A 16078-nucleotide genomic window follows, 5' to 3' on the forward strand; every position below is an offset into this window, starting at 1 on the left:
CCTCGGACTAAGGCCGGTACTAGGGCCCTATGTGTATTTATACTCAATAAATTAAAATTTTAGGGCGATTTGAAATTTTTGTTTCATTTGAAAGGAACGTCGTACGGGGTTTCGTAATTGCGCTATGCACAATTTCTAAGATGTACACATTCCATAATAATTTTACTTTAACTACATTAACCGGCGCAATAGGCTTACGGTCAAAGAAGGTTGACAGACGCACTAGGGTCACGTACGCAATAGATATACGGGTTTGTACGGGGCTCAGTCGCAGTAAACGCTCCGACTGTTCTGATGGCTCGTTTTATGTGGTAAATGTCTGCAAAATGTTTTAGCTAATATTTCATAAATGAAAATGTCTTGTTTTGTAATTCTGCACACGTTTTATAACCGAACACTTTGATAGTAGGTATGTACGTACGGTGTATATATATAGTTCCAGATATCTCCAAAATTATACAATAAATGAGAATTAAACCGGTGAAAAAACGTTGATAAGGTGATGACCAGAAAAGTAACGAAAAAAGTTGTGTGGGGGATAGAAAAACAAAAAAAAAATTATATTTTCAAGTCATTGGATTTAAAAATAAATAAAAAATACCGAGAAATGCGAAAAGCAAATGGACAATGCCCAGAACTGTATCACTATATTATTACGACTATATGGCCATGGTTTGAAACCTATTTTTCTTCCTGTAGTACCAAAACCGTCACATTCACTCACCAAATTTAGTATCGAAAGAGCAACATTCTCCCCTACCTTTTTCTCTCAATTTTCATTCCCGCTTATGTCATTTTCGATCCTATCTTTATTCTTTCCCAGATGTGTCATGTGATATAATGAAGTCAATTTAAACTCAAATCCAGCAATTTATTGTGTGAACTGCAATAACATGCACGAATTTTATGTTCAATATTCATTCTGTATTAATATTGAGCGTTGCTTCACTACATTTCGAATTTCGAAGCGTATTAAATATGATTTTTTTGTTATAAAGGATGCATTAAATGATAATGCTACGCGCGTATGCATTAATTGATATTGCTACGCGCTGAACGAATAATGCTAAAATAGTATACATACCACGGATCAAAAAGGTGTGTTTTAGACCACGGTGTTGAAAACGTCCTTGGTCTCCGCTCCGCTTCGCGTCGCTCCATCCCTGGACGTTTTCACCACCTGGGTCTAAAACACACCTTTTTGATCCTTGGTATGTAACATACTATTTTGCATGTTGCATTTGGTTTCAATACCTTCATTTTCACGCCATCTAGGGGAAATGGTGTCACACCTATTTATACGAAATGTTTATAAAATGTTCAGTGAAATACTCAAGCAAATGTGCAGGTGTCACACAAACTTGAGTAGTTTCGTGATGCCTCGTTTTTATTATGTTTGGACATTTAGTATGAATGTCCCTCAACCTCACGTTTAGAAGTTTATATTCTTTGTAAAATGGCATGAATGCTATCAAAATCGATTTGTGACTATTTGTGATATATTGGATCAGAGTGCGAACAAGGTCAAAAAGTAGCAATTTCAAACGCGTATCACTTTTTCATAACACATTTTCCTGGTGGAAGTTTCTTTCATAGAAAAAGTCTGCCACTTTAGCTTGCAAAAAAATAGTTTGTGTCAATGAAAGAAGCTGCTATGAGACTTAAATTAATCAGCATCGATATACTTCAACATGAATACATCTAATAATTCCAAGGGTTTTCACGGTTTACAATTTATTTTAGGAGCTTTTCAATCAGTTTGATGTTGTTTACGCTCTATATTTCAAATGCTTCAATGTTAAAATATTCCGAGTGTTTAAGGAGATGGTATTAATTAAAACAGCAAACGAGCGCAGTGAGCCAAAAAAAATTTGAGCTCTTCGCTTCAGACAATGAAAGCTTATTTGTGTGAAAGTGTGAAAAGAAACAGAATTAAAACGGAAATAGAAAATCGAAGTGATTTTTTAGGAGGTTTTAGATTAATTTAAAAATTTTAGAATTATTCAAAGCTTGAGTTTTAAGATGAGTGACAACACTGTGATTTGAAAATACGATTTTCATTTCATCTCTTGTCCTTATAAAAAATCTGTACTCCAAATCCGCCAAAAAACCCTAAAGAGTGAAAGTGTGACGCAAGTCCTTGTTTCTACTTACAAAATAACTGATATCGCTGAGGGTGACGCATTTTGCGCTTCAATGCAAAAGTGTAATCAACAAAAAATTGAACCAAAAAATTTAAGATAGAAAATTTTAGACAAAAATTGCGTCACAAGTGGCAGATGATTTAGGAAATTTTTTTCTCTATTTGAACTATTTTCCTAAAAGTAGTTTCCTCAACATCTGCCACTTGTGACGCAATTTTTTTCTAAAATTTTCTATCTTAAATTTTTTTGTTCAATTTTTTGTTGATTACACTTTTGCATTGAAGCGCAAAATGCGTCACCCTCAGCGATATCAGTTATTTTGTAAGTAGAAACAAGGACTTGCGTCACACTTTCACCCTTTAGGGTTTTTTGGCGGATATCAGTTCTTTTGGAAGTTTAGGTGTAAGGGTAACTAGTTTTGTATGCAACTCATGTCGACAACAGCTCAAATCCAACAAAAAATCCGATGAAAGTTTGTAAGTGCCAGAGAAGTCATCTTTCATCCCAAAATTTAGGAACCAACCTTGGAACACCTTACTTATATCGACAATAACCCAAATCCATCGAAAAATCCGATGGAAGTTAGGAAATGCCAGAGAAATCATCTCTCATCCCAAAATTTAGGAACCAACCTCGGAACACCTCACTTGTATCGAAAATAACCCAAATCAATCGAAAAAATTCGATTGAAGTTAGGAAATGCCAGAGAAATCATCTGTCATCCCAAAGTTTAGAAACCAACCTCGGAACACTTCAATTATATCGAAAATAACACAAATCCATCAAAAAAACCGATGGAAGTTAGGACGTGCCAGAGGAATCATCTGTCATCCCAAAATTTAGGAACCAACCTTGGAACACCTCACTCATGTCAAAAATAACCCAAATCCATCAAAAATTCCGATGGAAGCTAGAAAGTGCCAGGGGAATCATCTGTCATCCCAAAATCTAGGAACCAACCTTGGAACACCTCGTTTATATCGAAAATAACCCAAATCAATCGAAAAATCCAATGGAAGTTAGGAAGTGCCAGAGGAATCATCTCTCATCCCAAAATTTAGGAACCAACCTTGGAACACATGATTCATGACGAAAATAACCCAAATCTATCAATACACTTTTTCCAATATTCACAATTACTATCAAAATATTTCTTCTGACACACACACACACACACACACACACACACACACACACACACACACACACACACACACACACACACAAAACACGCAGTTATATGGCATTGTATGGAAACTTCCGGGAATCTTATTTAAATCTTATTTTGATCTAGGGCCCGAGATTAACCTATAACCAAAATTTCAGGAAAATCGTAAGAAACATTTAGGAGTTACGAAATCGTCCTTTTTCATAGGAACTAACTAACTAACGTAGCCAATTTGAGTTATATGAAAATACGAAATTTTGCTTATTTTCACACAAACAATCAATATTTCGAAGTTCAATATCTGGGCCAATTTTGAAGCTGCAGTAACGTGTGATAGCTCGTTGAACCATACGAGTTCAGATTCCTAGATTCCAAATATATAAGTTTGGGGGTAGTTGGGGCTAAGGGGGAGAATTCAAAAAGTTGCTGTAAATATGCTCCGCCGTCCTCAAAAAAAAATTGTTAAAACATTTTTGGTAGTGGACTTGCGTCACGCCCGCTAACTAACGTGCGGGCATGATAATATAGCGGGAAGAAAATTTCATTTTCATTCCCACTAGCGTACTATTTATAGAACAATGAACCATAAAAATAATCAAATGACAGAAGAAAAAGAAATAAACAAAAAAAAACAAAAAACAAAAATACCAACATCACATTATAATGAAAGTGCGGTAGCTCTGCATTCTAAATAGTATAGTGTTATGAAAGCATTATAAAATAACGAAAGGAATCCTTTATTCTTGTATTATATTCATGGTGCACATAATATTTAATGAATATGAATATATAAAGGATAAAAAAACATAAAAGGAGACAAAGTTGAACAGTCTTTCAGGATGAATGCACAAATTGATACTGATATTTACTCAAATAGAGGCATTTGAACCTCTGTATATAAGAAAGCGATTACATGTGAACGGCGGGGAAACGGTACGATGACATTAAGGGCATGCGCTTTACACTTTCTCCTGAAGAAAAATTATGTATATGTCATTGATAGAATGTGTAGCTTAGCTATCTATAAAGTACGGACTTTATTTACCCGCAACAGGTTTCGTATATTACATAACTATGGATTTTGGATATCATGTGCTTTCCCCATATCATAGTGCATTCACACTTGCCCCTGTTGAGACGGGGAACAGAAATGTTTCGACATTTCCACATTCAAAATTTAAGCATAGCTATAGGTTTAAGCATAGTATCTCGATCTAATATAGTGACTGTGATTGAATTTAAGAATAGCTATACTTTTGCTACAAAGACATGAAGCGTTTCTTACGGACGAGAAACAAGAAATGGTTCGATGCAGAGAGTTGAAATCCATTTTGGTACCAATTTCCTATCGAGATACACACTAGGCCTAACCTCGTTCGGACCATTCTTAAGCTCTAAAAAAAGTCGTAGAAAATTTGAATGTTTTTCGTGACGGGTAGTTATGACTCAGGTTTCAAGCAGTGTGGTCTTATGAGGGACCAACGTGTCCTTTCGGTCTATTATTAAATTAAATATAAGAAAAAAACAACACAAATTTTCTTCCACACCCGGCATGGCATACAACAAACGATATACGAATGAATGAACCAACAGAAACGCAACATAATAGTATACCGTAAGTCTGAAAATATTCTCTTCTACACAAATAACTGGAGGCCATATCAAATATTTGGAATAAATTTAATTTAAATTAGTTCCAAATTAATGTCAATGACTTGAATGTCTGCAAGTTGAACAAAATTCACGTTGTATGTAGCCGACGTTGTACAAAGTAATTCCTATCCTTCCCACCCAATACCATACAGACTAGCAGGTTCGAAATGAAATTGTGCTCATAATGAGTACATAAAGGTAAATGATCGATCCATCAATTTTACAAAACTCCATTTCGAAATCTCCTTTTAAACAATTTCATCAAAGGAAAGTGATAGATGAAAATATCCTATAAATCGAATTTCTGCCTATGCAATGGCATTTTATATTTTGTTTTCGCATCTATTTTAATACGCTAAGCTTATTCAAGCTTAATTTGCGTGGTGAGGTTTATCCATCCAAATGCAGGGTGATATCTTTCTAAACCTGCTTACTCAATTGCTTCAAGCGTTTTGGAGTCACCCATACATAGGAATTTCGGTGGTTGTCACTCCACAAGTACGATGTGAGAAGCAGAATATACTGGAGAGAGGTCATCTTAGGACTTGAAGGGGTTGGAAAATTTTAGAATGAGGAGAGATAATATTGGATCACGATTCGACTTAAAGTGTTAAAAGTTTTTAAAATTATCAGTAGCGACAGCAAAAAAGCCATACTCATCGTAAGTTACTAAATGGTCAAACCGATTTTCATTTTTTTATGTTTAGCTGGATAAACACTTTTAGATCATCCGCCAGCAACTCAATGCCATCAAATATGTTGAGTTTGTAACTAGCTGTCATGCCCGCACGTTAGTTAGCGGGCGTGACGAAAGTCCACTATCAAAAATGTTTTACCAAATGGAGGATGGCGGAGCACATTTACAGCAACTTTTTGACTTCTCCCCCTTAACTCCAACGACCTCCAAACTAGGATATTTGGAATCTAGGAATCCATACTAGTCCAACGAGCTATCACAGCGTTACTGCAGCTTCAAAATTGGCCGAGATATTGAACTTCGAAATATTGATGTTCGTATGAAAATAAGCAAAATTTCGTTTTTTCTGATATCTGAAATCGCCTACGTTAGTTAGTTAGTTAGTTAGACCTCCTCTACCATCTCATACCACAGGCTAAACAAAATCATTTGTCTCTCAGGAAATATAAGTCAAAAACCAAATGGTCACATTTTCGATGTTAGGCAATCTTGGCAGTGACACCTTTTGGACCATCGGTTTCTTCGGTAGTTTTGTAGAGTTTTCAAAGCTCTACATTCCGCTAGAACATTGTTTTCAAAAATACTATCAACTTTCCGAATTATGACCTTCGGAAACTTAAAGTCGCCCGGGGGGACTTCTTCCATGGCTCCATTGGATCCATCAACCACATGCCCGGACACAGTTTTCGATGATTTACGTTTTCCGCACACAGGCTATGGCGGTCCTTAAAATTTGCAAAATTCGATACGCCCTATTGGAGCTCCCCAAAGTTTCCATACAAATGCCATATAAAAGCCAATTTATATGTGTGTGTGTGTGTGAGTTGTATATTTTGTTGCATGATATTGATGGTAATGTGGTGTGTGTTTTATTGTGGGATGTATTTCTTGTTGGGAATTGTTGGGATCATTAAGTATTAACTTCCACTAGGTCGGTTCCTAAATTTTGGGATGGCAGATGATTACTCTGGAACTGCCTAACTTCCATCGGATTTTTTGTTGGATTTTGGGTTATATTCGACATGATTGAGATGTTCCATGGTTGGTTCCTAAATTTTGGGATGAGAGATGATTCCTCTGGCACTTACCAACTTCCATGGGATTTTTCAATGGATTTGGGTTATTTTCGATATAAGTTCCGAGGTTGATTCCTAAATTTTGGGATGACATCATCATCATTCCTCTGGCACTACCTAACTTTCATCGGATTTTTTGATGGGTTTGGGTTTTTTTCGACATTAGTGAGATTTTATAAGGTTGGTTCCTAAATTTTGGAATAACAGATGATTCCTCTGGCACTTCCTAACTTCCATCGGATTTTTCGATGGATTTGAGTTATTTTGTGTTCCAAGTGAGGTATATAAGTGAGGGGTTCTAAGGTTGGTTCCTAAATTTTGGGGTGACAGGTGATTCCTCTGGCACTATCTAACTTCCTTCGGATTTTTCGATGGATTTGGGTTATTTTCCACATAAGTAAGGTGTTCCATGGTTGGTTCCTAAATTTTGGGATGGCAGATGATTCCTCTAGTACTTCTTAACTTCCATCGGATTTTTCGATGGATTTGGGTTATTTTCAATATAAGTGAAGTGTACAAAGATTGGTTTCTAGATTTTGGGATTCAGACTGATTTCTCTAGCATTTTTTAATTTCCATTAGGTTTTTTGATGTTGTCGAAATGACATACTTACAAAAGTGGTGATATCAGTCAAAAAACCCTTGAAGGGTAAATGTGACGCACACTTACAAAATAACTCGCACGCAAAAGTTTTATCAACAAAAAATTGACTCAAAAAATTTGTGAAAAAAAATTTTACAACAAGAAATTTGCGTCACAAGTGGTAGATGTTGAGGAATGTATTGTTAGGAAAATGGTTGAAAAATATACTGAAAGAATTTAAACGAAAGAAAACCGATCTGCCACTTGTGACGCAAATTTTTTTGTTGTAAAATTTTCTTTCACAAATTTTTTGAGTCAATTTTTTGTTGATAAAACTTTTGCGTACAATGCACAATGCGCCACCCTCAGCGATATCAGTTATTTTGTAAGTAAAAGTAAAATAAAGGACTTGCGACACATTTACCCTTTAAGGGTTTTTTGAATGATTCCTCTAATACGATGTTTATCGATCGCGTTATTTTAAACTGTGCAGAGGCCAATCTAATTAGTTTGCTTACCCGTAACTGTACAATCGAAACTGTAGACTGTTAAATAAATGAAAACTTTTAAACGAATAATCAGTTTTCCAGATAAGAACTTACCATTTTATGTGCTGTTTGAAGAGAATAGAATCAATTTACCGGGCCGTTCATAAATTAAGTAAGGCAATAGGGGAAATGAGTTACGAACAAGCTTCAAACCTTTTTTTCGAAAGTGGCATACATGTTATAGTAGAATGTTTGTAATTTTCGGAACATTGTCTAGCAAGGGCTCGGCATCCGGGTGCGATATTCGACGAAAATATAGAGTGGACTTCGAAAAATGTCGATTTTAATTCGAAATTTCAATATCATAAATAACAAAACTTAGCAAAAAGGTAAAAAAAAACTATTCAACCAAATGATTGAACATTTCTATGACAATACCTGCCACCATCCAGACACATGCTTTTCAACAATGTTCATCCAATCATGCACTGTATCGGAAATTTTCCGCATGAACCGAGGTGTATGAAATTCGTTCGCCATTGGATCTCCGTCAATGTCTTTTCCAATTAGGCTTCCATCCAAGTTTGCACCAACCGAAAATGTTGTAACTGGCGGCTGTACTTCATTTACCTGTATGACGTTGTTCGGACGATACGTCTCTGGCAGATTCTGCAAAACTGAAATGTGTTCGATGTACTCGTTCTTTGTTTCATCCGGATGATCATCGCGGACAACAGATGTCCTATACGAAATGGATGGCACAAAATTGTTCATTTCATTGACCGTGTGCAATTCTTTCAAAATCATATTGTTTCGATCGTCGCTTTCCCAAGATGACGATTCGTAGACGGTGTTTCGACGAATGCGGTTGTGATTGTCGGATTTTTTCGGGGGGAAAACATTTTTCAGTGTCGCGATCTTCTTCGGCTTGTAATCGGTGGTTGGTTTGCTGTCTCGTTTCATCAGTCGGCTCGGATAAAAATCATTTTCCTTCAGGCATTGTTGTTCCAAATTCACTGACAAAATCTTACATTTTCTACGAATTTCCTTTTGTGTTGCTCGATTCTTCGGCTTTAGCACACCAAATTTGATATTTCGTTTGAATAAGAAATTTTCCAATTCTCTGATTTCTGCTGCCAACTTTTCAATGTTCTTGTACTTTCCAATATCCTCAATTTTCTCCAGACTTTCAATAATTTTGGTGATTTTTTCCAGTAGATTGATCTTGCTGCCATTTTTGGTTAGAAATTCAACAAAATCGGGCATCTCTTCGCCGTTAATGCTAGCGGCCTTGTTAATGTCGCTCACTTTCTTTTCTATTTCTTCGTTCAAAGCAGCATTGATGGAACGTCTCTTTCGTTTGCTGACAAAGAAACCATCGTCGTTTATATCGTAATTGCGAATCGGTATATGCATATTGGTGGCTGACATCCGGTCTCCATCACTCATATAAATCGTATTCAATTTGTTTTTCGCCTTCAATAAATTCTCCTGATTCTGTCTGAAGGTCGGTGGTAGTTCCTTAGTCACAATCAAATCAATGCGTTGTTCACGATTGTTTGCATCTTCAATAAAATCGCTACGTTCATTGGTTGGCTGTGGTGGTGGAGCTTTCTGGTATACATCCGATTCCCACAATTCAGTGTATGGAATCATATCCGCCGATGGTTGTTTCCTATCTCTGGCTGCAGCCTGAAATTCGTACATGTTGTGTGGAACATCCTGCCCATCATCTACATCAAAGTCAACAAATTTATCGTTCTGCATTTGATCCGGTTGATAATGTTTTCCGATTTTTTTTGACTGATCATTGAATTCAACGTAATCCATGTTACGTTCTTCGCCAACTTGGAAGAAAACATCGCCGGTGGGAAGTTCGGAATTCTCTACAGATTTGAAAATTTGCTCACTTGGATCCACACTATAAACATCGTGGATAGTCGATGTAACTGGTGGAATGGCGACCCGATTTTGTGCTATGGCATTTTTTGTGGGAGGTGGAAGGTTCCAAAATTTGGCTAATTGGAATTTCTTAGGTTGTGGAAGTTCAAAATTTTGAAATAATTTTGCGAATCGATTGTTGTGGTTGAATTGGTTGATCTGACGTGTCACTCGTCGTCTAGGGCGATCGAATACGGCAAGATTTGGTCTAACTGCTTTGTCATTGAATTTCTTAAACATGTTCACAGCCCTTCTTGTTTTATAACCAGGAACGGCTTCACGTTTCAGTCGGTACATATGTTTGGAGTCCTTTTTCACTACCGCATGTCGTCTGGAACGTTTCACTTCATTTATTTCACGGTCGATTTGTACAATTTCTTCAATAAGTTCGTGGAGTAGTTTCTCAGATGCAGTTCTGGAGTGGTTTTCTAAATCGTCGTAAGTGTCCTGCTTTGCAGGTGTACTGAGTTGAGTGTCCGATTTGGTGGAACATTGTTGCAGATTTGCCAACGGGAACACCCAAAATCCAATCGATCTAGGTGGTAGCGTGAAAGTTGTCAATCGATTCTGTTTTCTGATCCTGACAATAGGTTGCCAATTTGAATCAATTTTCACTGGTACGCCGTTGAACAATATGCGCCCATTATCGACACTTAGTATGTACTGGTAAATTTCCGGCCCAGTGTACTTGCTCGGAAGTTTGGTTGAAGTTTTTGTTTGGTAATCGAAAGCATTCACTCCCATTACAGAAAACGATCCGGACATGTTTCGCGTGCAGTGTGCAAAGAATTTCGGTGATAAATTGTCGCCGTTCAACATTTTGGTATCGAACACCTTTGTTCCCATAAGTTTTTTGTGAAGGACAGACACGTAGTAGCTTAGTGACGGATAAATAACATCGAATTTGTCGACTCTTTGAAACACAACTTTGAATCCATTCTGAGCTGATGATCCTAGTGTATTGGCCCATCGTATGCCGTTGAATTGACATTCTAGTCCGCAAAGTTCGCTATTCAACGATCGTGTAGACTTTGGTGCATTAAGCCAAACGGGAGTTTTTGATCTAAGAAGACTACGAAGCGCTGGATCTGTCTCGAAAAATCGCTTGCTGTCCTGTTCAAGCGAATTGTGTTCCACTGACCTGTAATGAAATGATTGGTTCAAATTCCATTCACCTTACATTTCAGTTTAAAACTGTCGGAGTAACAAAAACGGATTTACTTTTCCGACGAATTAAGAACATAATTTTACTCACTGAGTCCATCCATTTGCTACTGAAATATGTTTCGATATTTCTGCATACAGATCTGCTTCATCAGCTCTACAACCTGAACCTATATCCGCCCCGATGACGTTCCAATCCCTTCCAGTTCGTCGAAAAACATCGATCATAGTTTTAAGAGTGCCCAGTGCGTCAACGTAGTCAATGGCCTCCGTTGAATTCAGCTCTGAATTATTTAGTGCAACAAATAAGAAATAGCCTCCCACCTATTAAATGATAAGTACCTGATCCTAATTGCCAAATACATTTCTGGATGCCTAGCCGATTCGATATTCCCAGAATACTGATAATATTACGCGGTGACCATTGTTTGGATGAGTAAGGCAAGGAAACGATGGGCTTTAAGCTTGTCTTGTTTATCCATTGATGTAAAGCCTGCCAATCTGCGGGTAGAATTCGTATTTGATTTTCTTTCACTGGAATTTGCCCATCGTCCAACGTAAATTGATCGGCCGAACCACCAGTTATTTTAAAGTATGCGGACCCCAGATTTTGTGCCAGCATTGTTGCGTTCTCAGTGTCACTAAAAATTAATGTTCGGGGTTTCGATGAATAATGAAATGTTTTACGGCTGCTGTGAACTTCTATTCTGAAGAAGAGTTCCTTTGTTTCTCGCGTTACACCGAAAATGTGTCGATAAATGACTGACATTATTTGCGTCTTAATATCATCATCACAAACTGTAAACCTCAAAATTTATCTTTTCGCATTTTAAATGGTTCCGCAAAGCAAAGCATTACCGGGAATGCTTAATGTTCTTTAATTAAAACCCATTAGCAATGGACTTGTTTACCCTTTTTCGACGAACAAAACATATTTCCTTGGAATACAAAATTTTCTACGAAAATACTTCACTTACCTCGGTCTTAAACATAAGTCCAACAAATGACCTGGATCCATCGAAAAGCTTACATATCTATCACTGACAATATTTATTGGCTTTTTGACCACGATTTGTATTAAAACCTCTTCAGCATAAGTCGAGTAAATTAGTAATGCCAAGAAAATGGAACTAATGGATATTTGTTGATACATTTTTCATTTGCTTATTTTATGTATACACGGAGAAAAGAACAAAAAAAAACGAAGGAAAAATTCGTTAAAGGAATAATGTAACATGGATTTAATACGGTAATGTGTATGTGTGTATATATGGGAGCGAAGGAATTAAATTGTCGCGTAAATTAAATGCAAATAATTACAGTTCACGTCTCACAGTGTTAGCAGAAACTAATTTAAAATTCAACTGAAGTTACAGAACACGTCTATTGTAATTAATTTACTTATTGTTTTGGAATTTGCTTTTTTTTTGTTTTTCTTTTTCTTGTTGCAAGTAAATTAATTTATAGGAAGTGCTGAGTCTGTTGTTTCTTCTTCTTTTTTTATTTTTTTCTGGTGTGTAATGTAGGTAAAAATCACTTATTAATTAGGCAATATTGTTTGGTAATGTGAAACTGGGTGTTTGTGTATGATATGACGTTGGTAAATTGTTTTGTTTTGTTTACTAACAGAATAAAATGTTGCATTCAGCAAGGTTTATCTTTTGTAGATATAATAACTGGGTCACATTCATACATCGACAAATAATTTGTTTCTACTTTGACAAATTTGAATGGAATTTGTCCACATCCAAATTCAGTGGCGCTTCTTCATAGAGACCAATTGGACCATGGTCCAGGGCGCTGTGAAAATGGGGCGCTGAAATATGCGAACAGAAATTTCATACTTTGCATGAAATTCATGTGATGTTGCTTCAAAGCAAAAAAAAATCGCTGCGCGGCCTTCCAATAATAACACTGACATCTTTCGTATACTGTATGGGGAAAGTTTATTATTTACTTTATTTTTACTGAGGAAAAATGATGTAGAGCACAGTTGAAAAAATACACCACACAAGAAACACTATAAGGATAATAAGAATCGTCAAGACTCAAGACACTTTACTTGCTGATCTAATGACACTTTTTAGATCATAATCTCTGGAAATACCAGAAATTGAACGTATTACAAAAAATTGACTTAAAATACGAGAAATTGAATCAAAGGACATGCAGATAAGGATGATGAACGAAGGAACTAAGCGAATGCGAAATAAACTTCATCTTCTCACTCGCTGCAGATCTCAAGTCTTGGCTATCCGGTTTGTAAAATACAGTTCACTCACTGATGGTTTCCTTTCATTTACTTTCAATTTTTCGTATTTCCAGTCAATTCCTTGTAATTTCATCAGTTGCTATCAATTCCTTTAATTTCTAGTATTTCTTTCAATTCTTATTAATTACCGGATGTTCCGGCAGCTACGAAACTGCAGTAATATCGACAGTTTTCGTTAAATTTTAAGAATATCTTAAAAAGTTATCGGAATAAAGAAAAGTAAAGAAAAATTTTAGAAAATTGTTTCTAAAAGGTAGATAGTGAATTGGATAGTAACAGAAAATATCGTCGAATTATTAGAAATTAATAGGAATTAAAGTGCAGATCCGCCAAAACGAAATTAATACGGTAATTGAAGGAATTGAAAGGAAATAGAAAATGATTTGCCACCCCTTTGGCCAAAGGTTTTCCCCTCGTCTCTAGATCCATATAATCTAATTTTTTTCGCGCACACAAATGTGAATCGACGAAGGGACAGGCTGTTCTACCAGCTGAAATTCACCAAATAAGTGAAACAAAGACGAAAATCGACGATTTGGAAAACCAGAAATCTCTAAAGAAGTCCCTAAAAAAATAAGTTTTTGAACCTTAATTGGAATTCCTAGTTTTTTCATGCATCTCAAAAAAATGTCCTGCATGTCTTGCTGCAGGACACGAAGCATACATTTAGGTGTGTTTTAAATACTGGAATTTAGTTTACTTTTGATGGTATCTTTCCACCAGAATCCTTTTTCAAAAATGTAGAACTGCAATAACGACCCCGAGTGTGTTAGCTTCAACAGAAAATAGATTTGGTTGCAGCAATTTGACCAGCTCTGACAAAACTGAGCAGTTTATACAAATTTCGTTAAATTTAACTGCTCACTTTTCTCAGAGCAGGTCAAACGAATACATTTTTCAAAAAAGATATTAACAATAATGAAATACACACAAATTTTGGCTGTAATTTTAGCTAAGCATCGATGAAGGAAAGAAAAATTTTCTCGGGGTATTTGTTCAATGCTGAAAGACTGAATCAGATACCTATGCTCAAGGGTAATGTTTGGTAAAAGCTTGCTTGTAGTCGAAAACGCATGTCTCAATTTTTAGATCTTTTTTCCATAGGAAAAAATACCTTATTGTGGACACTTTGTCTGTCTGTCTGTCTCTCTGTCTGTCTGTCGGGTGTTCCAACTTTATGAAAATTTTGGAACATATTATTTGATAATGCAATGTCACTCTGAGCAAATCAACACCAGGCAAATAATAATTATTTGTTACCTGATAATTGATAGCTGATAGTTGGCATTGCAATTCGAAAACTTGGTATTTGGTAGTTGACTACCAAACGTAATTTTCGGCAGAGATGTTTACTATTCGAGAGCTGCTCACCGACTGATGAAATTATTCTGCCTGCTTGCCTATTTAAAGCTTGAATTTTTGGTAGTTGACTACCAAACTGGTAGTTGACTACCATATTGATAGAGAGGTGGTAGAGATGTTAACTGTTTGAGAGCTGCACACCGACTGATGAAATTATTTAGGCTGCTTGCCTATTGATAATTTGATAATTTGGTAGTTGACTACCAAACTGGTAGTTGAATACCAAAATGGTTGTAGAATAGTTGAGTTTGGTAGTTGAATACAAAATTGGTAGTTGACTACGAAACTGATAGAACGATGGTGGCGATGTTAACTGTTCAACAGCTGGATATCGACTGAAGAAACTATTCTTCCTGCTTGCCTATTTGTAACTCACGTATTTGGTAGTTGGTATCTCGAGAAGTGAGAAAATTGAGAGAAAGAAAAAAGACCTCACTAGGCTTATAGCCGGTCTATTCTTGTTTACTCTAAACTTACAAATAAATTTTGACCTATAAAAATATTTACAAAATTTAAAAAAATTAAAAACGAGGCGCTCGCGCTAGAATGTAGTGGTCCATGGCGCTCAGTATGCTAGAGGCGCCTCTGTCCAAATTTAATTTAATCTGAAATAATTTTTTTTTTGACTATATGAAACTGTGTTGGCCTGTAGAGGAGCAATAATTTTTTCAGTACTTCATTCTTTGCTCTCTATTTTCTGGTAACTTTACTCTGGTAAATATCCAAGAAATATCATAGCAGTGAAGTTGGTTCACAAAAAGTAGATCTCTGGAATTAGTAATTTTATGACGAAATGTATTACTGCTGGAGCTCGTTCAGGAACTAAAAATTCGTTACCCAAAGTGAAGATTTTGACATATTTTATATGAAGGAAGTGTCAAAATCGTCACCAGTGAAATTTAACGAAGAGTTCCTGAACGAGCACCTGATTTAGATAGCAATGTAAAGTTAACGAAACAATTCTTTTATTTTTAGCTCTTTTCGCATTGTTTTAAAGAGCCCGTACAGTAATTCTTCGTTAAGTTTTACAAGTGAATTTTGACAAGTCTACCCATGTAAGAGCTCGTATAGTAATTCGTCGTTAAGTTCAACCAGTGAATTTTGACAGTCTACCTATATAAATTAGATGGGCAGACCTGTCAAAATTTTCACAGTGAACTTCACCCGGCATTACTGTACGCACTCTAAGAGCTCGAACAGTAATTCTTCGTTAAATAATGTATATGGCTAGACCTGTCAAAATTTTCACAGTGAACTTCACCGGACATTACTGTACGCACTCGTTGCTGCCAATTTTCTTTGATTGATTCATTTCAATGCATCATTTTCATTATCCGGTTGTCGTCAACGTAGCCCAATTTTAGTTTTGGTTAATCAATTGACATGCAAGTCTCTCGTCAAATTCATTTGACAGTTGGGACCGTGTATCTGCCGTGTATGTACAAGGTCACGAAAATGATGCATTGAAAACATTTAGCAGCAAGTTTGACATTTTAAGACAATGTGAAAAGAGCTGAAAACAAAAGACATT

General features: G+C 36.2%; 1 protein-coding gene across 1 annotated transcript; it reads right to left on the reverse strand.

Moving 5' to 3' along the window:
* Positions 1-8132: 8132 nt before the first annotated feature.
* LOC119069036 lies at positions 8133-12287 on the reverse strand. The gene is made up of 4 exons (XM_037172905.1): positions 11891-12287; positions 11256-11554; positions 11005-11197; positions 8133-10890 (listed from the first exon to the last, which is right to left on the reverse strand). The coding sequence occupies exons 1-4, from the start codon at positions 12064-12066 to the stop codon at positions 8235-8237; spliced, it is 3324 nt and encodes a 1107-aa protein (XP_037028800.1). The 5' UTR covers positions 12067-12287; the 3' UTR covers positions 8133-8234.
* Positions 12288-16078: the final 3791 nt, after the last annotated feature.

The sequence above is a fragment of the Bradysia coprophila genome (genome assembly GCF_014529535.1).
Source record: "Bradysia coprophila strain Holo2 chromosome X unlocalized genomic scaffold, BU_Bcop_v1 contig_222, whole genome shotgun sequence".
Taxonomy (NCBI): Eukaryota; Metazoa; Arthropoda; class Insecta; order Diptera; family Sciaridae; genus Bradysia; species Bradysia coprophila.